The 23,834-nt window shown below is 43.1% G+C and overlaps 1 protein-coding gene across 1 annotated transcript in view; it reads left to right on the plus strand.

Moving 5' to 3' along the window:
• The window catches only part of kdm4c (lysine (K)-specific demethylase 4C), a 51,896-nt gene extending 29,771 nt beyond the window's left edge, over positions 1-22,125 (plus strand). Inside the window, exons 16-24 of the mRNA XM_045711465.1 lie at positions 1,706-1,782; positions 1,922-1,977; positions 3,421-3,529; positions 4,292-4,360; positions 8,498-8,698; positions 10,509-10,679; positions 11,187-11,306; positions 18,303-18,395; positions 20,917-22,125. Coding sequence (XP_045567421.1) covers positions 1,706-1,782; positions 1,922-1,977; positions 3,421-3,529; positions 4,292-4,360; positions 8,498-8,698; positions 10,509-10,679; positions 11,187-11,306; positions 18,303-18,395; positions 20,917-21,084 — 1,064 coding nt within the window. The 3' untranslated portion in view covers positions 21,085-22,125. The remainder of the gene's footprint in view (positions 1-1,705; positions 1,783-1,921; positions 1,978-3,420; positions 3,530-4,291; positions 4,361-8,497; positions 8,699-10,508; positions 10,680-11,186; positions 11,307-18,302; positions 18,396-20,916) is intronic.
• The last annotated feature ends 1,709 nt before the right edge of the window (positions 22,126-23,834 follow it).

Here is a 23,834-nt window from a genome sequence, read left to right on the forward strand (position 1 = left end):
GGAATGTTCTCTTTCTGGCAGTCTGTATAGTAGTGGATATGGAATGTTCTCTTTCTGGCAGTCTGTTTAGTAGTGGATATGGAATGTTCTCTTTCTGGCAGTCTGTATTGTAGTGGATATGGAACGTTCTCTTTCTGGCAGTCTGTCTAGTAGTGGATATGGAACGTTCTCTTTCTGGCAGTCTGTATTGTAGTGGATATGGAACGTTCTCTTTCTGGCAGTCTGTATTGTAGTGGATATGGAATGTTCTCTTTCTGGCAGTCTGTATTGTAGTGGATATGGAACGTTCTCTTTCTGGCAGTCTGTATTGTAGTGGATATGGAATGTTCTCTTTCTGGCAGTCTGTATTGTAGTGGATATGGAATGTTCTCTTTCTGGCAGTCTGTCTAGTAGTGGATATGGAACGTTCTCTTTCTGGCAGTCTGTATTGTAGTGGATATGGAACGTTCTCTTTCTGGCAGTCTGTCTAGTAGTGGATATGGAACGTTCTCTTTCTGGCAGTCTGTCTAGTAGTGGATATGGAACGTTCTCTTTCTGGCAGTCTGTATTGTAGTGGATATGGAACGTTCTCTTTCTGGCAGTCTGTTTAGTAGTGGATATGGAACGTTCTCTTTCTGGCAGTCTGTATTGTAGTGGATATGGAACGTTCTCTTTCTGGCAGTCTGTTTAGTGGATATGGAACGTTCTCTCTCTGGCAGTCTGTCTAGTAGTGGATATGGAACGTTCTCTTTCTGGCAGTCTGTCTAGTAGTGGATATGGAACGTTCTCTTTCTGGCAGTCTGTCTAGTAGTGGATATGGAATGTTCTCTTTCTGGCAGTCTGTCTAGTAGTGGATATGGAACGTTCTCTTTCTGGCAGTCTGTATTGTAGTGGATATGGAACGTTCTCTTTCTGGCAGTCTGTATAGTAGTGGATATGGAATGTTCTCTTTCTGGCAGTCTGTATAGTAGTGGATATGGAACGTTCTCTTTCTGGCAGTCTGTATAGTAGTGGATATGGAACGTTCTCTTTCTGGCAGTCTGTCTAGTAGTGGATATGGAACGTTCTCTTTCTGGCAGTCTGTATTGTAGTGGATATGGAATGTTCTCTTTCTGGCAGTCTGTATAGTAGTGGATATGGAACGTTCTCTTTCTGGCAGTCTGTATTGTAGTGGATATGGAACGTTCTCTTTCTGGCAGTCTGTCTAGTAGTGGATATGGAACGTTCTCTTTCTGGCAGTCTGTATTGTAGTGGATATGGAATGTTCTCTTTCTGGCAGTCTGTATTGTAGTGGATATGGAATGTTCTCTTTCTGGCAGTCTGTATTGTAGTGGATATGGAATGTTCTCTTTCTGGCAGTCTGTATTGTAGTGGATATGGAATGTTCTCTTTCTGGCAGTCTGTATTGTAGTGGATATGGAATGTTCTCTCTCTCTGGCAGTCTGTATTGTAGTGGATATGGAATGTTCTCTTTCTGGCAGTCTGTATTGTAGTGGATATGGAACGTTCTCTTTCTGGCAGTCTGTATTGTAGTGGATATGGAACGTTCTCTCTCTGGCAGTCTGTTAATATGGAACATTCTTTTTTTAGCTGTTATTATGTCCCCTGACTGACCATGTGGTCTTCCCCATGTAGACTGTGTTAGAGGAGATAGGATCTGTTGTGATGGGATATTGTGTGGTTGCGGTCTGTGTTTTTATGCTTTTTCCTGTATCGTCACCGCTAGGTTGCTATGGCGTTGCCGCTGATGATGTCAGCGAGGACTGGTCGTGTGATCGCTGTGCGGACGGAACCTTGACGGCTGTAAGTAGCCAATCAGATGTGTTGCTTCTGTATGACATCACTTTAAAGATGTTGTTCATTTGATAAGTCTATGAACATTTATTCATGATTGAAATGGTTGCTGGATGTGATGTCCCTCTTCTTTCTCTCTCTTTCTCAGGAGTGTTGTCTGTGTAATCTGAGAGGAGGAGCTCTGAAGAAAACTACAGATGACAAGTAAGGACAATTTATTAATGACCCATTAGTTATTATGGATGGCCCGTTAGTTATTATGGATGGCCCGTTAGTTATTATGAATGGCCCGTTAGTTATTATGAATGGCCCGTTAGTTATTATGGCCGGCCCGTTAGTTATTATGAATGGCCCGTTAGTTATTATGGATGGCCCGTTAGTTATTATGGATGGCCCGTTAGTTATTATGGCCGGCCCGTTAGTTATTATGGATGGCCCGTTAGTTATTATGAATGGCCCGTTAGTTATTATGAATGGCCCGTTAGTTATTATGAATGGCCCGTTAGTTATTATGGATGGCCCGTTAGTTATTATGAATGGCCCGTTTAGTTATTATGGATGGCCCGTTAGTTATTATGGATGGCCCGTTAGTTATTATGAATGGCCCGTTTAGTTATTATGGATGGCCCGTTAGTTATTATGGACGGCCCGTTAGTTATTATGAATGGCCCGTTAGTTATTATGGATGGCCCGTTAGTTATTATGAATGGCCCGTTAGTTATTATGAATGGCCCGTTAGTTATTATGAATGGCCCGTTAGTTATTATGGATGGCCCGTTAGTTATTATGAATGGCCCGTTAGTTATTATGAATGGCCCGTTAGTTATTATGAATGGCCCGTTAGTTATTATTAATGACCCGTTAGTTATTACGGATGGCCCGTTTAGTTATTACGGATGGCCTGTTAGTTATTACGAATGGCCCGATAGTTATTACGAATGGCCCGTTAGTTATTACGAATGGCCCGTTAGTTATTACGAATGGCCCGTTAGTTATTATGAATGGCCCGTTAGTTATTATTAATGACCCATTAGTTATTACGGATGGCCCGTTTAGTTATTACGGATGGCCCGTTTAGTTATTATGGATGGCCCAGTAGATTTGTTTTTTGTGGCATTAATACGGTAAAGGACTGACTGTCTATTTTATAATTACCTTTATTTAACTAGGCAAGTCAGTTAGAACAAATTCTTATTTTCAATGACGGCCTAGGAACAGTGGGTTAACTGCCTTGTTCAGGGGCAGAACGACAGCTCGAGGTTTGATCTTGTAACCTTTCGGTTACTAGTCCAACACTCTAACCACTTGGCTACCAGACTGCCCCTTTGTGTGGTTAATACGGTAAAGGTCTGACTGTCCCTGTGTGGTTAATACGGTAAAGGTCTGACTGTCCCTGTGTGGTTAATACGGTAAAGGTCTGACTGTCCTTGTGTCGTTAATACGGTAAAGGTCTGACTGTCCCTGTGTGGTTAATACGGTAAAGGTCAGACTGTCCCTGTGTGGTTAATACGGTAAAGGTCTGACTGTCTTTTTTTAGGCACTTTTGCATTTTTTTTTTCCTATCTGTGCCTTTTTGAAGTTTCAATCCTTCTTGACTGTAATGTGATTTTGGGATAAAATAATTAAAGTGTGTGTTTGTGTGTGTAGGTGGGCCCACGTGATGTGTGCAGTAGCTCTATCAGAGGTCTGGTTCAGGGATGAAGTCAGGAGGAGTCCCATTGATACCAGCAGGATACCCATGCAGAGATACAAACTGGTGAGAACACACACACACCATCACATACACAGAGGAATTCCCAGGTCCTAGTAGAATAGTTCTAATTAACAGTGTTCAGTGGTAATTAAACAATGTGCCCCAATCAACAGTGGATAATGAGCTCATGTGAGAGAGAGAATGGGTGTGCATGTGTCTGCGTCTGTGAGTGATTGAGGACTGTGTGTGTGTGTGTGTGAGAGAGAGAGAGAGAATGGGTGTGCATGTGTCTGCGTCTGTGAGTGATTGAGGACTGTGTGTGTGTGTGTGAGAGAGAGAATGGGTGTGCATGTGTGTGTCTGTGAGTGATTGAGGTGTGTGTGTGTGAGAGAGAATGGGTGTGTCTGTGTCTGTGAGTGATTGAGGACTGTGTGTGTGTGAGAGAATGGGTGTGCATGTCTGTGTCTGTGAGTGATTAAGGTGTGTGTGTGAGAGAATGGGTGTGCATGTGTCTGTGTCTGTGAGTGATTGAGGACTGTGTGTGTGAGTGATTTCAGTGATGAGTATGGAGAGACTGAGGGTGGCGCTGACACACCTCTCTCCCTGCAGTCGTTCGTTCATTCTTTCTTTCAGTTTGCTGGCATTGGACCCCCCCCCACCGCAACCCTACACATTCATAATTTAGAAACACACACACACACACACACACACACACACACACACACACACACACACACACACACACACACACACACACAGATAAACCCGTTGTCCTCACAGCAGTGCAGCAACACATGTATAATTTACTGTGTGGATGTTCTTTAGGCATGGCTCCACACAGCCTGCAGGCGGGGCCCAAATACACTCAGGACATGTATCAGGACAACACAGCCGGTGAGGAGAGGAGAGGAGAGGAGAGGAGAGGAGAGGAGAGGAGAGGAGAGGAGAGGAGAGGAGAGGAGAGGAGAGGAGAGGAGAGGAGAGGAGAGGAGAGGAGAGGAGAGGAGAGGAGAGGAGAGGAGAGGAGAGGAGAAAGTGGGTTACACACGTCCTAAATAATCTCTACTTCCTCCTGGGTGGTAGTGGCCATTGGCGTGTTCTCCAGCTGAACATTTTAGAGGCCTTCCTCTTGGCAGACGATGTCTTGTTGCTGTTTCAATGCCAATTTCCTGCAATTTGACTCATTTAGCCATAATTGATGTTATGAGTTACTCAAACATAACAGAATGAAGGGTGGGCCCCATGCCATGACATTGTGGGAATGAAGGGTGGGCCCCATGCCATGACATTGTGGGAATGAAGGGTGGGCCCCATGCCATGACATTGTGGGAATGAAGGGTGGGCCCCATGCCATGACATTGTGGGAATGAAGGGTGGGCCCCATGCCATGACATTGTGGGAATGAAGGGTGGGCCCCATGCCATGACATTGTGGGAATGAAGGGTGGGCCCCATGCCATGACATTGTGGGAATGTTAGATTCTCCTGACTGTCTGGTTTTATTATGGTGGTTGTTAGTTCTAATAGAGTGTCTAACGGCCCGGTATCTAACGGCCCGGTATCTAACGGCCCCGGTATCTAACGGCCCCGGTATCTAACGGCCCCAGTGTCTAACGGTATCTAACGGCCCCATCCGGTATCTAACGGCCCCATCCGGTATCTAACGGCCCCATCCGGTATCTAACGGCCCCATCCGGTATCTAACGGCCCCATCCGGTATCTAACGGCCCCATCCGGTATCTAACGGCCCCATCCGGTATCTAACGGCCCCATCCAGTATATTTTGGTCGTACTTTAGATCAGGGATTAAGTCGTTTACATTTACACTGAAAATGTTTTACCATCCAGAAAATGATTTTGTTTTTGGAGTGGTGGTTCGTCTTCCGCATTTAACCCAACCCCTCTGAATCAGAGAGGTGATGGGGGGCTGCCATAATCGACATCCACGTCATCGGCGCCCCGGGGAACAGTGAACACTGCCTTGTTCAGGGGCAGAACGACAGATTTTTACCTTGTCAGCTCGGGGATTCGATCCAGCAACCTTTCCGGTTACTGGCCCAACACTCTAACCACTAGGCTAGCTGCCTCCTCTAACCACCAGGCTAGCTGCCTCCTCTAACCACCAGGCTAGCTGCCTCCTCTAACCACCAGGCTAGCTGCCTCCTCTAACCACCAGGCTAGCTGCCTCCTCTAACCACCAGGCTAGCTGCCTCCTCTAACCTCTAGGCTAGCTGCCTCCTCTAACCACTAGGCTAGCTGCCTCCTCTAACCACTAGGCTAGCTGCCTCCTCTAACCACTAGGCTAGCTGCCTCCTCTAACCACTAGGCTAGCTGCCTCCTCTAACCACTAGGCTAGCTGCCTCCTCTAACCACTAGGCTAGCTGCCTCCTCTAACCACTAGGCTAGCTGCCTCCTCTAACCACTAGGCTAGCTGCCTCCTCTAACCACTAGGCTAGCTGCCTCCTCTAACCACTAGGCTAGCTGCCTCCTCTAACCACTAGGCTAGCTGCCTCCTCTAACCACTAGGCTAGCTGCCTCCTCTTAGCACTAGGCTAGCTGCCGCTCCTCTAACCACTAGGCTAGCTGCCGCTCCTCTAACCACTAGGCTAGCTGCCGCTCCTCTAACCACTAGGCTAGCTGCCGCTCCTCTAACCACTAGGCTAGCTGCCGCTCCTCTAACCACTAGGCTAGCTGCCGCTCCTCTAACCACTAGGCTAGCTGCCGCTCCTCTAACCACTAGGCTAGCTGCCTCCTCTAACCACTAGGCTACCTACCTCCTCTAACCACTAGGCTACCTGCCTCCTCTAACCACTAGGCTACCTGCTTCCTCTAACCACTAGGCTAGCTGCCTCCTCTAACCACTAGGCTAGCTGCCTACTCTAACCACTAGGCTAGCTGCCTCCTCTAACCCCTAGGCTACCTGCCTCCTCTAACCACTAGGCTACCTGCCTCCTCTAACCACTAGGCTAGCTGCCTCCTCTAACCACTAGGCTAGCTGCCTCCTCTAACCACTAGGCTACCTGCCTCCTCTAACCACTAGGCTAGCTGCCTCCTCTAACCACTAGGCTACCTGCAGAATTTTCATCAGTAGTGATGTGATGCAATAAGCACTGCTGCTATTCAAGCTGATGATTTATAGGGTTAAATCTGTAGTACTGTCATGTTTACTGGAAGCTAATGATGGGTTTAAATCTGTAATACTGTCATGCTTACTGGAAGCTAATGATGGGTTTAAATCTGTAGTACTGTCATGTTTACTGGAAGCTAATGATGGGGTTAAATCTGTAGTACTGTCATGCTTACTGGAAGCTAATGATGGGTTTAAATCTGTAATACTGTCATGCTTACTGGAAGTTAATGATGGGGTTAAATCTGTAGTACTGTCATGCTTACTGGAAGCTGTTGATGGGTTTAAATCTGTAATACTGTCATGCTTACTGGAAGTTAATGATGGGGTTAAATCTGTAGTACTGTCATGCTTACTGGAAGCTAATGATGGGTTTAAATCTGTAATACTGTCATGCTTACTGGAAGTTAATGATGGGTTTAAATCTGTAGTACTGTCATGCTTACTGGAAGCTAATGATGGGTTTAAATCTGTAATACTGTCATGCTTACTGGAAGCTAATGATGGGTTTAAATCTGTAGTGGAATGTGTTGATCTCCAGCTGTGTAGAGACACTAGCCAGGTGTATATACATCATATGAACATTTGAATTGACATATACGTGTTACTTAAATGAGCTTCAGTGACTGTATATCAGTTGAGTTGATTTTTCAGTGACATTGTGTTGAGTCAGACTGGAAGCATGACAATCAACAGATTGAACTATATGGTTAAGATGGATGCTTACAGTCTAACTATAGGGTTAAATCTGGTCATATCTCCTGTTGTATAGAGATGTTTAGTTCATATAAACGTTTCATTTCCATATGCATTAGCTTAGTGAATTCAGTGGAGTTGATTCTCTGTAGAAGAGTTGATTCTCTGTAGAAGAGTTTCTGTAGAAGAGTTGATTCTCTGTAGAAGAGTTGATTCGAGTTGATTCTCTGTAGAAGAGTTGATTCTCTGTAGAAGAGTTGATTCTCTGTAGAAGAGTTGATTCTCTGTAGAAGAGTGGATTCTCTGTTTGATTCTCTGTAGAAGAGTTGATTCTCTGTAGAAGAGTTGATTCTCTGTTTGATTCTCTGTAGAAGAGTTGATTCTCTGTAAAAGAGTTGATTCTCTGTTTGATTCTCTGTAGAAGAGTTGATTCTCTGTAGAAGAGTTGATTCTCTGTAGAAGAGTTGATTCTCTGTAGAAGAGTTGATTCTCTGTAGAAGAGTTGATGTTGATTCTCTGTAGAAGAGTTGATGTTGATTCTCTGTAGAAGAGTTGATGTTGATTCTCTGTAGAAGAGTTGATTCTCTGTAGAAGAGTTGATTCTCTGTTTGATTCTCTGTAGAAGAGTTGATTCTCTGTAGAAGAGTTGAAGTTGATTCTCTGTAGAAGAGTTGATGTTGATTCTCTGTAGAAGAGTTGATGTTGATTCTCTGTAGAAGAGTTGATGTTGATTCTCTGTAGAAGAGTTGATTCTCTGTTTGATTCTCTGTAGAAGAGTTGATTCTCTGTTTGATTCTCTGTAGAAGAGTTGATTCTCTGTAGAAGAGTTGAAGTTGATTCTCTGTAGAAGAGTTGAAGTTGATTCTCTGTAGAAGAGTTGATGTTGATTCTCTGTAGAAGAGTTGATTCTCTGTAGAAGAGTTGATTCTCTGTTTGATTCTCTGTAGAAGAGTTGATTTTAGTCAGTGGAGTTGATTACATTTTACATTTACATTTTAGTCATTTAGCAGACGCTCTTATCCAGAGCGACTTACAGTAGAGAATGCATACATTTCATACATTTTATTTCATTTTTTCTGTAGAAGAGTTGATTTTAATCAGTGGAGTTGATTTTCTCTCTCTCTCTCTCTCACACTTCTACACACAGAGAGAGAATCTATTGATTTAGTCAGTGGAGTTGATTTTCTCTCTCTCTCTCTCTGTGTGTAGAAGTGTATCTATTGCCGTAAGCGGTGTGTGAGGCGTGGCCAGGGTGGGGGAGGGGCATGTATCCAGTGTTCGTGCGGTCGATGTCCCACCTCCTTCCACGTTACCTGTGCCCACGCCGCCGGGGTCACCATGGAGCCGGACGATTGGCCCTACGTGGTGTCAATCACCTGCCACAGGCACCAATCACGGAGCTCGTCTGCTGTGAGTACTCAGAGCCGCTCGGCTTCGGTCCCTCCCACCACAGTAGGTAACACACACACACACACACACACACACACACACACACACACACACACACACCAAGTAGACACACACGCACTTACATAAGACAACTACACATCCATCCACATAAGCTGACCTAACAAGCACACATCTCAACCCCTCAGAACAGTTCCATTTTCTTAACAAACTATCTTTATTTGTCTTTTCCCAATGCCAGCTTTGAGGCTTGTTTACCGTGGAACTTTGAGGCTTGTTTACCGTGGAACTTTGAGGCTTGTTTACCGTGGAGCTTTGAGGCTTGGTTACTGTAGAACTTTGAGGCTTGGTTACTGTAGAACTTTGAGGCTTGGTTACTGTAGAGCTTTGAGGCTTGGTTACCGTGGAGCTTTGAGGCTTGGTTACCGTGGAGCTTTGAGGCTTGGTTACCGTAGAACTTTGAGACTTGGTTACGGTAGAGCTTTGAGGATTGGTTACCGTAGAACTTTGAGGCTTGGTTACTGTAGAACTTTGAGGCTTGGTTACCGTAGAGCTTTGAGGCTTGGTTACTGTAGAACTTTGAGGCTTGGTTACTGTAGAAAGTTGAGGCTTGGTTACTGTAGAACTTTGAGGCTTGGTTACTGTAGAACTTTGAGGCTTGGTTACCGTGGAGCTTTGAGGATTGGTTACCGTGGAGCTTTGAGGCTTGGTTACTGTAGAACTTTGAGGCTTGGTTACTGTAGAACTTTGAGGCTTGGTTACCGTAGAGCTTTGAGGCTTGTTTACCGTGGAGCTTTGAGGCTTGGTTACCGTAGAGCTTTGAGGCTTGGTTACCGTAGAGCTTTGAGGCTTGGTTACCGTAGAACTTTGAGGCTTGGTTACCGTAGAACTTTGAGGCTTGGTTACCGTAGAACTTTGAGGCTTGGTTACTGTAGAACTTTGAGGCTTGGTTACTGCAGAGCTTTGAGGCTTGGTTACCGTAGAACTTTGAGGCTTGGTTACCGTAGAACTTTGAGGCTTGGTTACCGTGGAGCTTTGAGGCTTGGTTACCGTGGAGCTTTGAGGCTTGGTTACTGTAGAGCTTTGAGGCTTGGTTACCGTAGAACTTTGAGGCTTGGTTACTGTAGAGCTTTGAGGCTTGGTTACTGTAGAGCTTTGAGGCTTGGTTACCGTAGAACTTTGTGGCTTGGTTACTGTAGAGCTTTGAGGCTTGGTTACTGTAGAGCTTTGAGGCTTGGTTACTGTAGAACTTTGAGGCTTGGTTACTGTGGAGCTTTGAGGCTTGGTTACCGTAGAACTTTGAGGCTTGGTTACCGTAGAACTTTGAGGCTTGGTTACTGTAGAACTTTGAGGCTTGGTTACTGTAGAGCTTTGAGACTTGGTTACCGTGGAGCTTTGAGGCTTGGTTACCATAGAGCTTTGAGTCTTGGTTACTGTAGAACTTTGAGGCTTGGTTACTGTAGAGCTTTGAGACTTGGTTACCGTAGAGCTTTGAGGCTTGGTTACTGTAGAACTTTGAGGCTTGGTTACTGTAGAGCTTTGAGACTTGGTTACCGTGGAGCTTTGAGGCTTGGTTACCGTAGAGCTTTGAGACTTGGTTACTGTAGAACTTTGAGGCTTGGTTACCGTAGAGCTTTGAGGCTTGGTTACTGTAGAGCTTTGAGGCTTGGTTACCGTAGAACTTTGAGGCTTGGTTACCGTAGAACTTTGAGGCTTGGTTACAAATATACCTTTCTACTAGTGACACACTGTGGTCTCCTATCCTCAGCCAGACAGTGATATCTCTCTCTCCTTCCATCTCTCTCTCTCTCAGCAGCGTTTAGCGTTTCAGAAGGACATTGTCCTGGGTCAGACCGTCATCTCCAAACACAAGAACCTGCGCTACTACAGTTCAAAGGTCACCCAGGTGACCTCCCAGACCTTCTATGAGGTCATGTTTGATGACGGATCCTTCAGCAACGACACCTACCCAGAGGACATAGTGGTGAGGAGGGATACACACACACGCGCACACACACACACACACACACACACACACACACACACACACACACACCCCACCCAGAGGACATAGTGGTGAGGAGGGATACACACACACACACACACCCAGAGGACATAGTGGTGAGGAGGGACACACACACACCCAGGGGACATAGTGGTGAGGAGGGACACACACACACACTCCACCCAGAGGACATAGTGGTGAGGAGGGACACACACACACACTCCACCCAGAGGACATAGTGGTGAGGAGGGACACACACACACACACCCAGAGGACATAGTGGTGAGGAGGGACACACACCCCCCCACCCAGAGGACATAGTGGTGAGGAGGGACACACACCCCCCCACCCAGAGGACATAGTGGTGAGGAGGGACACACACACACACCCAGAGGACATAGTGGTGAGGAGGGACACACACCCCCCCACCCAGAGGACATACATATACATGACACACCATTGAGCTCCTCTCTCCTGTCCTCTCAGAGCAGGGACTGTGCCTGTCTGGGTCCTCCTGAAGTAGGGGAGGCTGTCCAGGTCAAGTGGCCTGATGGACTCTTCTATGGAGCCAAATACCAGGGATCAAACACCTCGTATATGTACCAGGTAAACACACACACACACACAAACACAGCAGAGACACACACATACAGTACCAGTCAAAAGTTTGGACACACCTACTCATTCAAGGGTTTTTCTTTATTTTTACTATTTTCTACATTGTAGAATAACAGTGAAGACATCAAAACTATGAAATAACACATATGGAATTATGTAGTAACTAAAAATGTATTAAACAAATCCATATATATTTGAGATTCTTCAAAGTAGTTACCCTTTGCGTTGATGACAGCTTTGCACACTCATGGCATTCTCTCAACCAGCTTCATGGTAGTCACCTGGAATGCATTTCAATTAAGAGGTGTGCCTTGTTAAAAGTGAATTTGTGGAATTTCTTTCCTTCTTAATGCGTTTGAGCCAATCAGTTGTTACCTCTGCTGCAGAGGATAAGTTCATTAGAGTTAACTGCACCTCAGATTGCAGCCCAAATAAATGCTTCACAGAGTTCAAGTAACAGACACATCTCAACATCAACTGTTCAGAGGACACTGCGTGAATCAGGCCTTCATGGTCGAATTGCTGCATCCTGGACACACATACACTTCTTTGACTTTTGTGACACACTGCAGACGTTACATAAAGGTGATAGTCCAGAACCAAGACAGGGCACACTGCAGCCATTACATAAAGGTGTTAGTCCAGAACCAAGACAGGACACACTGCAGACGTTACATAAAGGTGTTAGTCCAGAACCAAGACAGGGCACACTGCAGCCATTACATAAAGGTGTTAGTCCAGAACCAAGACAGGACACACTGCAGCCATTACATAAAGGTGTTAGTCCAGAACCAAGAACCAAGACAGGACACACTGCAGCCATTACATAAAGGTGATAGTCCAGAACCAAGACAGGACACACTGCAGCCATTACATAAAGGTGATAGTCCAGAACCAAGACAGGGCACACTGCAGCCATTACATAAAGGTGTTAGTCCAGAACCAAGACAGGACACACTGCAGCCATTACATAAAGGTGTTAGTCCAGAACCAAGAACCAAGACAGGACACACTGCAGCCATTACATAAAGGTGATAGTCCAGAACCAAGACAGGACACACTGCAGCCATTACATAAAGGTGATAATCCAGAACCAAGACAGGACACACTGCAGCCATTACATAAAGGTGTTAGTCCAGAACCAAGACAGGACACACTGCAGCCATTACATAAAGGTGTTAGTCCAGAACCAAGACAGGGCACACTGCAGCCATTACATAAAGGTGTTAGTCCAGAACCAAGACAGGACACACTGCAGCCGTTACATAAAGGTGTTAGTCCAGAACCAAGACAGGACACACTGCAGCCGTTACATAAAGGTGATAGTCCAGAACCAAGACAGGACACAGGGCAGCCATTACATAAAGGTGTTAGTCCAGAACCAAGACAGGACACAGGGCAGCCGTTACATAAAGGTGTTAGTCCAGAACCAAGACAGGACACACTGCAGCCGTTACATAAAGGTGATAGTCCAGAACCAAGACAGGACACAGGGCAGCCGTTACATAAAGGTGTTAGTCCAGAACCAAGACAGGACACAGGGCAGCCATTACATAAAGGTGTTAGTCCAGAACCAAGACAGGACACAGGGCAGCCATTACATAAAGGTGTTAGTCCAGAACCAAGACAGGACACACTGCAGCCATTACATAAAGGTGATAGTCCAGAACCAAGACAGGACACAGGGCAGTGTCCTGAACTCACTCAACTTTGTCATCTTTAGTACTCTGAACTCGGTGACTTTAACCAGTCCGTAAGTTCTATGTAGAGAGAGAGAGAGACTGGCAAAGAGAGGGGGAGGATTGAGAAAACAGATGGCGGGCGCGAGGGAGAGAGAGATGAAGAGAGAGAGCGTGAGAGATGATGGAGGAGAATGAGGTGGTGATGGTCTGCATTATTTAAACATGATGAAATATTCACCAAGTCAAGATGGCGGAGCAGCCACTTAAGTCTCTAGTTGAGTTTGTTCTCTCTCTGTGGGAACGCGTGTTATGTTGCACAACAGCAGCTGACGCATGGGGCTGCTCTGTGACGACAGTTACCGTAGGTGGACCACGGTTTAGAGAAGTGTTAACGGGGAAAAACCTTGCTCCACACGTTAAGGTGGAGAGAGGTGGGGTTAAGGTGGAGAGAGGTGGGGTTAAGGTGGAGAGAGGTGGGGTTAAGGTGGAGAGAGGTGGGGTTAAGGTGGAGAGAGGTGGGGTTAAGGTGGAGAGAGGTGGGGTTAAGGTGGAGAGAGGTGGGGTTAAGGTGGAGAGAGGTGGGGTTGAGGTGGAGAGAGGTGGGGTTGAGGTGGAGAGGGGTGGGGTTGAGGTGGAGAGGGGTGGGGTTGAGGTGGAGAGGGGTGGGGTTGAGGTGGAGAGGGGTGGGGTTGAGGTGGAGAGGGGTGGGGTTGAGGTGGAGAGGGGTGGGGTTGAGGTGGAGAGGGGTGGGGTTGAGGTGGAGAGGGGTGGGGTTGAGGGGTGGGGTTGAGGTGGAGAGAGGTGGGGTTGAGGTGGAGAGGTGGGGTTGAGGTGGAGAGGTGGGGTTGAGGTGGAGAGGTGGGGTTGAGGTGGAGAGGTGGGGTTGAGGTGGAGAGGTGGAGAGAGGTGGGGTTGAGGTGGAGAGAGGTGGGGTTGAGGTGGAGAGAGGTGGGGTTGAGGTGGAGAGAGGTGGGGTTGAGGTGGAGAGAGGTGGGGTTGAGGTGGAGAGGGGTGGGGTTGAGGTGGAGAGGGGTGGGGTTGAGGTGGGGTGGGGTTGAGGTGGGGTGGGGTGGGGTGGGGTGAAGGTGGAGAGGGGTGGGGTGAAGGTGGAGAGGGGTGGGGTGAAGGTGGAGAGGGGTGGGGTGAAGGTGGAGAGAGGTGGGGTTAAGGTATGCCTAAACCGCTCTCTGATGCAGGTACTGCTCAGTGTTACCAGATGGGAGGTTTTATAATGTGGAAATGGTCACTTTAATAACTTTGATAGGTAGATGGATAGACAGGAGGTTTAATAACTTTGATAAGTAGATGGATAGACAGGAGGTGTAATAGACAGGAGGTGTAATAACTTTGATAGGTAGATGGATAGACAGGAGGTGTAATAATGTTTAATAACTTTGATAAGTAGATGAATAGACAGGAGGTTTAATAACTTTGATAAGGAGATGGATAGACAGGAGGTGTAATAACTTTGATAAGGAGATGGATAGACAGGAGGTTTAATAACTTTGATAAGTAGATGAATAGACAGGAGGTTTAATAACTTTGATAAGTAGATGGATAGACAGGAGGTTTAATAACTTTGATAAGTAGATGAATAGACAGGAGGTTTAATAATGTTTAATAACTTTGATAAGTAGATGGATAGACAGGAGGTTTAATAACTTTGATAGGTAGATGAATAGACAGGAGGTTTAATAATGTTTAATAACTTTGATAGGTAGATGAATAGACAGGAGGTGTAATAACTTTGATAAGGAGATGGATAGACAGGAGGTGTAAACTTTGATAAGTAGATGGATAGACAGGAGGTTTAATAACTTTGGTAAGTAGATGGATAGACAGGAGGTTTAATAACTTTGATAAGTAGATGGATAGACAGGAGGTGTAATAATGTTTAATAACTTTGATAAGTAGATGAATAGACAGGAGGTTTAATAATGTTTAATAACTTTGATAAGGAGATGGATAGACAGGAGGTTTAATAACTTTGATAAGTAGATGAATAGACAGGAGGTTTAATAACTTTGATAAGTAGATGGATAGACAGGAGGTGTAATAATGTTTAATAACTTTGATAAGTAGATGAATAGACAGGAGGTGTAATAACTTTGATAGGTAGATGAATAGACAGGAGGTTTAATAACTTTGATAAGGAGATGCATAGACAGGAGGTGTAATAACTTTGATAGGTAGATGAATAGACAGGAGGTTTAATAACTTTGATAGGTAGATGAATAGACAGGAGGTGTAATAACTTTGATAAGTAGATGAATAGACAGGAGGTGTAATAACTTTGATAAGGAGATGAATAGACAGGAGGTTTAATAACTTTGATAGGTAGATGAATAGACAGGAGGTTTAATAACTTTGATAAGTAGATGGATAGACAGGAGGTGTAATAATGTTTAATAACTTTGATAAGTAGATGAATAGACAGGAGGTTTAATAACTTTGATAAGTAGATGGATAGACAGGAGGTGTAATAATGTTTAACTTTGATAGGTAGATGAATAGACAGGAGGTTTAATAAAGTTTAATAACTTTGATAAGTAGATGGATAGACAGGAGGTTTAATAGCTTTGATAAGTAGATGAATAGACAGGTGTAATAATGTTTAATAACTTTGATAAGTAGATGAATAGACAGGAGGTGTAATAATGTTTAATAACTTTGATAGGTAGATGAATAGACAGGAGGTTTAATAACTTTGATAGGTAGATGAATAGACAGGAGGTGTAATAACTTTGATAAGGAGATGGATAGACAGGAGGTTTAATAACTTTGATAAGGAGATGGATAGACAGGAGGTGTAATAACTTTGATAAGGAGATGGATAGACAGGAGGTTTAATAACTTTGATAAGTAGATGAATAGACAGGAGGTTTAATAACTTTGATAAGTAGATGGATAGACAGGAGGTTTAATAACTTTGATAAGTAGATGAATAGACAGGAGGTTTAATAATGTTTAATAACTTTGATAAGTAGATGGATAGACAGGAGGTTTAATAACTTTGATAAGTAGATGGATAGACAGGAGGTGTAATAATGTTTAACTTTGATAGGTAGATGAATAGACAGGAGGTTTAATAATGTTTAATAACTTTGATAGGTAGATGAATAGACAGGAGGTGTAATAACTTTGATAAGTAGATGAATAGACAGGAGATTTAATAATGTTTAATAACTTTGATAAGGAGATGGATAGACAGGAGGTGTAATAATGTTTAATAACTTTGATAAGTAGATGAATAGACAGGAGGTTTAATAATGTTTAATAACTTTGATAAGTAGATGAATAGACAGGAGGTTTAATAATGTTTAATAACTTTGATAGGTAGATGAATAGACAGGAGGTGTAATAACTTTGATAAGTAGATGAATAGACAGGAGGTTTAATAACTTTGATAAGTAGATGAATAGACAGGAGGTTTAATAACTTTGATAAGTAGATGGATAGACAGGAGGTGTAATAATGTTTAACTTTGATAGGTAGATGAATAGACAGGAGGTTTAATAAAGTTTAATAACTTTGATAAGTAGATGGATAGACAGGAGGTTTAATAGCTTTGATAAGTAGATGAATAGACAGGTGTAATGTTTAATAACTTTGATAAGTAGATGAATAGACAGGAGGTGTAATAATGTTTAATAACTTTGATAGGTAGATGAATAGACAGGAGGTTTAATAACTTTGATAGGTAGATGAATAGACAGGAGGTGTAATAACTTTGATAAGGAGATGGATAGACAGGAGGTGTAATAACTTTGATAAGGAGATGGATAGACAGGAGGTTTAATAACTTTGATAAGTAGATGAATAGACAGGAGGTTTAATAACTTTGATAAGTAGATGGATAGACAGGAGGTTTAATAACTTTGATAAGTAGATGGATAGACAGGAGGTTTAATAACTTTGATAAGTAGATGAATAGACAGGAGATTTAATAATGTTTAATAACTTTGATAAGGAGATGGATAGACAGGAGGTGTAATAATGTTTAATAACTTTGATAAGTAGATGAATAGACAGGAGGTTTAATAATGTTTAATAACTTTGATAGGTAGATGAATAGACAGGAGGTGTAATAACTTTGATAAGTAGATGAATAGACAGGAGGTTTAATAACTTTGATAAGTAGATGAATAGACAGGAGGTTTAATAACTTTGATAAGTAGATGAATAGACAGGAGGTTTAATAACTTTGATAGGTAGATGGATAGACAGGAGGTTTAATAATGTTTAATAACTTTGATAAGGAGATGGATAGACAGCAGGTTTAATAACTTTGATAAGTAGATGAATAGACAGGAGGTTTAATAACTTTGATAAGTAGATGAATAGACAGGAGGTTTAATAACTTTGATAAGTAGATGAATAGACAGGAGGTTTAATAATGTTTAATAACTTTGATAAGTAGATGAATAGACAGGAGGTTTAATAACTTTGATAAGTAGATGGATAGACAGGAGGTTTAATAACTTTGATAAGTAGATGAATAGACAGGAGGTTTAATAACTTTGATAGGTAGATGAATAGACAGGAGGTTTAATAATGTTTAATAACTTTGATAAGTAGATGAATAGACAGGAGGTTTAATAACTTTGATAGGTAGATGAATAGACAGGAGGTTTAATAGCTTTGATAAGTAGATGGATAGACAGGAGGTTTAATAACTTTGATAAGTAGATGAATAGACAGGAGGTTTAATAACTTTGATAAGTAGATGAATAGACAGGAGGTTTAATAACTTTGATAAGTAGATGAATAGACAGGAGGTTTAATAACTTTGATAAGTAGATGAATAGACAGGAGGTTTAATAGCTTTGATAGGTAAATGAATAGACAGGAGGTTTAATAATGTTTAATAACTTTGATAAGTAGATGAATAGACAGGAGGTTTAATAACTTTGATAAGGAGATGAATAGACAGGAGGTTTAATAACTTTGATAAGTAGATGAATAGACAGGAGGTTTAATAATGTTTAATAACTTTGATAAGTAGATGAATAGACAGGAGGTTTAATAACTTTGATAAGTAGATGAATAGACAGGAGGTTTAATAATGTTTAATAACTTTGATAAGGAGATGAATAGACAGGAGGTTTAATAACTTTGATAGTAACTTAACATTAGTATTAAGTAGTGGTCAGATATTAAATAAACATTTCATCCAACCATGAGGAAGAGTGTGTAGGGCTATATCACGTTGATGGACAGAAGTTGAATATAACTGAGTGATATAATATCCACAGAATAAATTGATGTGAATTAGTAAGGTTGTGTGTTTCTGGTTTCCCAGGTGGAGTTTGAGGATGGTTCCCAGGTGGTAGCTAAGAGAGAGGACGTCTATACTCTGGATGAAGATCTTCCCAAAAAGGTGAAAGGGCGACTCGTAAGTACTGTACTCGCTAAACATCTACTGGCCTGTGTGGTCCTGTATTGTTTATAGTGATATGATGCTATTATACATTACCAAAGGTCTGTGGACAGCTGCTCATCGAACATCTCATTCCAAAATCATGGGCATTAATATGGAGTTGGTCCCCCCTTTGCTGCTATAACAGCCTCCACTCTTCTGGAAGGCTTTCCACTAGATGTTGGGGACTTGCTTCCATTCAGCCACAAGAGCATTAGTGAGGTCGGACACTGATGTTGGGCGATTAGGCCTGGCTTGCATTCGGCGTTCCAGTTCATCCCAAAGGCATTCGATGGGGTTGAGGTCAGAGCTCCTTGCAGGCCAGTCATGTTCTTCCACACTGATCTCAACAAACCATTTCTGTATGGACCTCACTTTGTGCACGGGGGCATTGTCATGCTGAAACAGGAAAGGGCCTTCCCCAAACTGCTGCCACAAAGTTGGAAGCACAGAATCGTCTAGAATGTCATTGTATGGTGTAGCGTTAAGATTTCCCTTCACTGGAACTAAGGGGCCTAACCTGAACCATGAAAACAGCCCCAGACCATTATTCCTCCTCCACCAAACTTTACAGTGCATTGGGGCAGGTAGTGTTCTTCTGGTATCCGCCAAACCCAGATTCGTCCGTCTGACTGCCAAATGGTGAAGCGTGATTCATCACTCCAGAGAACGCGATTCCACTCTCCAGAGTCCAATGGCGGCGAGCTTTACACCACTCCAGCCGAAGCTTGGCAGTGTGCATGGTGATCTTAGGCTTGTGTGTGGCTGCTCAGCCATGGAAACCCATAACCAACAGTTCTTGTGCTGACGTTGCTTCTAGGGCCGATTTGGAACTCGGTAGTGAGTGTTGCAACTGAGGACAGACAATTTTTACGCGCTTCAGCACTCGGCGGTCCCGCTCTGTGAGCTTGTGTGGCCGGCCTATGGCTTCGCAGCTGAGTCGTTGTTGCTTCTAGACGTTTCCACTTCACAATAGCATCACTTACAGTTGAACGTGGCAGCTCTAGCAGGGCAGGAATTTGACAAACTGACTTGTTGGAAAGGTGGCATCCTATGATGGTGCCACGTTGAAAGTCACTGAGCTCTTCAAGTAAGGCCATTCTACTGCCAATGTTTGTCTATGGAGATTGCATGGCTGTGTGCTCGATTTTATACACCTGTCAACAACGAGTGTGGCAGAAATGGCTAAATCCACTCATTTGAAGGGGTGTCCACATACTTTTGTGTGTATATATAGTGTAAATAACGTAACGCCATGGCAACCCTGGAAATATAATCTATAGAGTTGTCTAGGAGTCTCTAACCCTGGGAATATCATCTATAGAGCTGTCTAGGAGTCTCAACCCTGGAAATATCATCTGTAGATTTGTCTAGGAGTCTCAACCCTGGAAATATCATCTGTAGATTTGTCTAGGAGTCTCAACCCTGGAAATATCATCTGTAGGTTTGTCTAGGAGTCTCTAACCCTGGAAATATCATCTATAGAGTTGTCTAGGAGTCTCTAACCCTGGAAATATCATCTGTAGATTTGTCTAGGAGTCTCTAACCCTGGCAATTTGACTGGTACAGCATTATATTTCTATGATGGCAGCGTTGTAGAAAATAGATATGTACTGTACTAGACTGACATACTATACTACTATACTAGACTGACTGTATGGACTCTGATCTATATACTATACTAGACTGACTGTATATACTATACTACTATACTAGACTGACTGTATGGACTCTGATCTATATACTATACTAGACTGACTGTATATACTATACTAGACTGACTGTATGGACTCTGATCTATACTAGACTGACTGTATATACTAGACTGACTGTATGGACTCTGATCTATACTACTATACTAGACTGACTGTATATACTATACTACTATACTAGACTTACTGTATGGACTCTGATCTATATACTATACTACTATACTAGACTGACTGTATGGTCTCTGATCTATATACTATACTACTATACTAGACTGTGTATACTATACTACTATACTAGACTGACTGTATGGACTCTGATCTATATACTATACTAGACTGACTGTATATACTATACTACTATACTAGACTGACTGTATATACTATACTACTATACTAGACTGACTGATATACTATACTACTATACTAGACTGACTGTATGGACTCTGATCTATCTACTATACTAGACTGACTGTATATACTATACTACTAGACTGACTGTATGGACTCTGATCTATATACTATACTATACTAGACTGACTGTATATACTATACTACTAGACTGACTATATACTATACTACTAGACTGACTGTATGGACTCTGATCTATATACTATACTACTATACTAGACTGACTGTATGGACTCTGATCTATATACTATACTAGACTGACTGTATATACTACTAGACTGACTGTATGGACTCTGATCTATATACTATTCCAATACCTGTATATTTATCTCCTCTCCTTCTCTCCTCCCTCTTCTCTTCTTCTCTCCTCTCTCCAGTCGACGGCATCCAGCATGCGTTTCCAGGATGCCTTCTTCACGACCCAGGGAGAGAGGAAGAGACAGAGAACGCCCAACTCCCGTTTCCAGAAAGACTATGTGGCCCTCCCAGGCCTCCTTACCGCCAGCAAGAGCACATGGGAGCCCCGCAGCCCTAAAGGAAAATGATAGAGGGGTGGAGAGATGGATGGAGTGATGACAAATGAATGCACTGATGTATGTGTGGGTGTAGCTGTGGGATGTAAAGGTGTGTGTGTGTGTGTGGGTGTAGCTGTGGGATGTAAAGGTGTGTGTGTGGGTGTAGCTGTGGGATGTAAAGGTGTGTGTGTGTGTGTGGGTGTAGCTGTGGGATGTAAAGGTGTGTGTGTGTGTGGGGGGGGTAGGAAAGCGGGCTGGGCAGAGGAGAATTTTGATTGGACTTGTGTTGTGGTGGTTGCCCAGTGCTTTCTCATAAGTCAGGGAATTCAAAACAAAAAAAAACATTTGTCACCTGATTGCGTTTTCTTTTTATTAATAAATGACAAAAACACGTTTTTCTTTGTATATTACAAAAACAAACTGAGCTATTTTTTTTCTAAACAAGCCTACAATACAGTAGCGTTTTGGAATCTGCTGTATCTACCTGATGATTATTTTGAATATGAATGCATCCCCAGTCCCAGGCTGTGCCCCAAATGGCACCCTATTTACTGTACTACATTTGACCAGGGCTCTGGTTAAAAGTAGTGCACTTCTATAAGGGAATAGTGTGCCATTTGGGAGATAGTCCCAGTGTTTTCCCTCCGCATGTTAGCTGTCGTCTGCTACTTCTTCTCCTCGGCCGCGTCTCCATACTCTAAAAACAGCTTCCTCTCCTCGTTTCCTTGTATACTCGTTTCCTTTCCTTTATCCTCCATTTGCACTGACCTGAAAGGTGAAAGCGAACTCACAATAGACATCAGCCATTTTGATATTGCTTTAATTTGTCCGGTCTTGCCAGATCAGTACAGATTAAGTAAAGGAGTTGAGGAAAGGAGACGAGAAGAGGAAGCAACTAGATAATTGAGTTCTCTGTCCTCTTAACATGTGAAACAGAGTTGCTACTGTCGCTGTGTTGAATAAAAACATGATTGTCTTATTTAATTTAATATTTTTATTTATTTTTGGGGCTTGCTTTAAAAAAAAGTATTGCTAACTGCTGTAAGGAAAAAAATAAATTACTTCCATGTCCTGCGTTGTTTGTTATGATTTGACGAGGCAGGAGTGAGCGTGTTGTATAGGTAGAATGAATGATTTGACGAGGCAGGAGTGAGCGTGTTGTATAGGTAGAATGAATGATTTGACGAGGCAGGAGTGAGCGTGTTGTATAGGTAGAATGAATGATTTGACGAGGCAGGAGTGAGAGTGTTGTGTAGGTAGAATGAATGATTTGATGAGGCAGGAGTGAGCGTGATGTATAGGTAGAATGCATGATTTGACGAGGCAGGAGTGAGCGTGATGTAGAATGAATGATTTGACGAGGCAGGAGTGAGCGTGATGTAGAATGAATGATTTGACGAGGCAGGAGTGAACGTGTTGTGTAGGTAGAATGAATGATTTGACGAGGCAGGAGTGTGAGTGATGTATAGGTAGAATGAATGATTTGACGAGGCAGGAGTGAGCGTGTTGTATAGGTAGAATGAATGATTTGACGAGGCAGGAGTGAGCGTGATGTAGAGGTAGAATGAATGATTTGAGGAGGCAGGAGTGAGCGTGTTGTATAGGTAGAATGAATGATTTGACGAGGCAGGAGTGAGCGTGATGTATAGGTAGAATGAATGATTTGAGGAGGCAGGAGTGAGCGTGATGTATAGGTAGAATGAATGATTTGACGAGGCAGGAGTGAGCGTGTTGTATAGGTAGAATGCATGATTTGACGAGGCAGGAGTGAGCGTGATGTAGAATGAATGATTTGACGAGGCAGGAGTGAGCGTGTTGTAGAATGAATGATTTGACGAGGCAGGAGTGAGCGTGTTGAATAGGTAGAATGAATGATTTGACGAGGCAGGAGTGTGAGTGTTGTATAGGTAGAATGAATGATTTGACGAGGCAGGAGTGAGCGTGATGTAGAGGTAGAATGAATGATTTGAAGAGGCAGGAGTGAGCGTGATGTATAGGTAGAATGAATGATTTGATGAGGCAGGAGTGAGCGTGTTGTAGAATGAATGATTTGACGAGGCAGGAGTGTGAGTGATGTATAGGTAGAATGAATGATTTGACGAGGCAGGAGTGTGAGTGATGTATAGGTAGAATGAATGATTTGACGAGGCAGGAGTGAGCGTGATGTAAAGGTAGAATGAATGATTTGACGAGGCAGGAGTGAGCGTGATGTAGAATGAATGATTTGACAAGGCAGGAGTGAGCGTGTTGTAGAATGAATGATTTGACGAGGCAGGAGTGTGAGTGATGTATAGGTAGAATGAATGATTTGACGAGGCAGGAGTGAGCGTGATGTAGAGGTAGAATGAATGATTTGAAGAGGCAGGAGTGAGCGTGATGTATAGGTAGAATGAATGATTTGACGAGGCAGGAGTGAGCGTGTTGTAGAATGAATGATTTGACGAGGCAGGAGTGTGAGTGATGTAAAGGTAGTTAAAGGCCGGTGTTATGATACTGAAGGTTTGTTTACGCTAGTGGCTAGATGGCACCGGGGACAACAGTTATTGAAAACTGTTGCATTTTAGCCTAACCCTTTTTCTAACCTTAACCTCATTCTCCTAACCTGTTATGTAAACAAACCATTAGTATCGCACTTTGTCGGCTACGTACAATTTTTAAAGGTCATTTCCAATTGAGTCGACATACAGTATGCAGCGCGGTCGTATTGAATCCGGACTAAATTAGACGGACGTGAAAATAATTGCACACAATGAATCATTGGCACCTGGCGGTTTCTGTGC

The sequence above is a fragment of the Salmo salar genome, unplaced genomic scaffold (assembly GCF_905237065.1).
Source record: "Salmo salar unplaced genomic scaffold, Ssal_v3.1, whole genome shotgun sequence".
Lineage (NCBI taxonomy): Eukaryota > Metazoa > Chordata > Actinopteri > Salmoniformes > Salmonidae > Salmo > Salmo salar.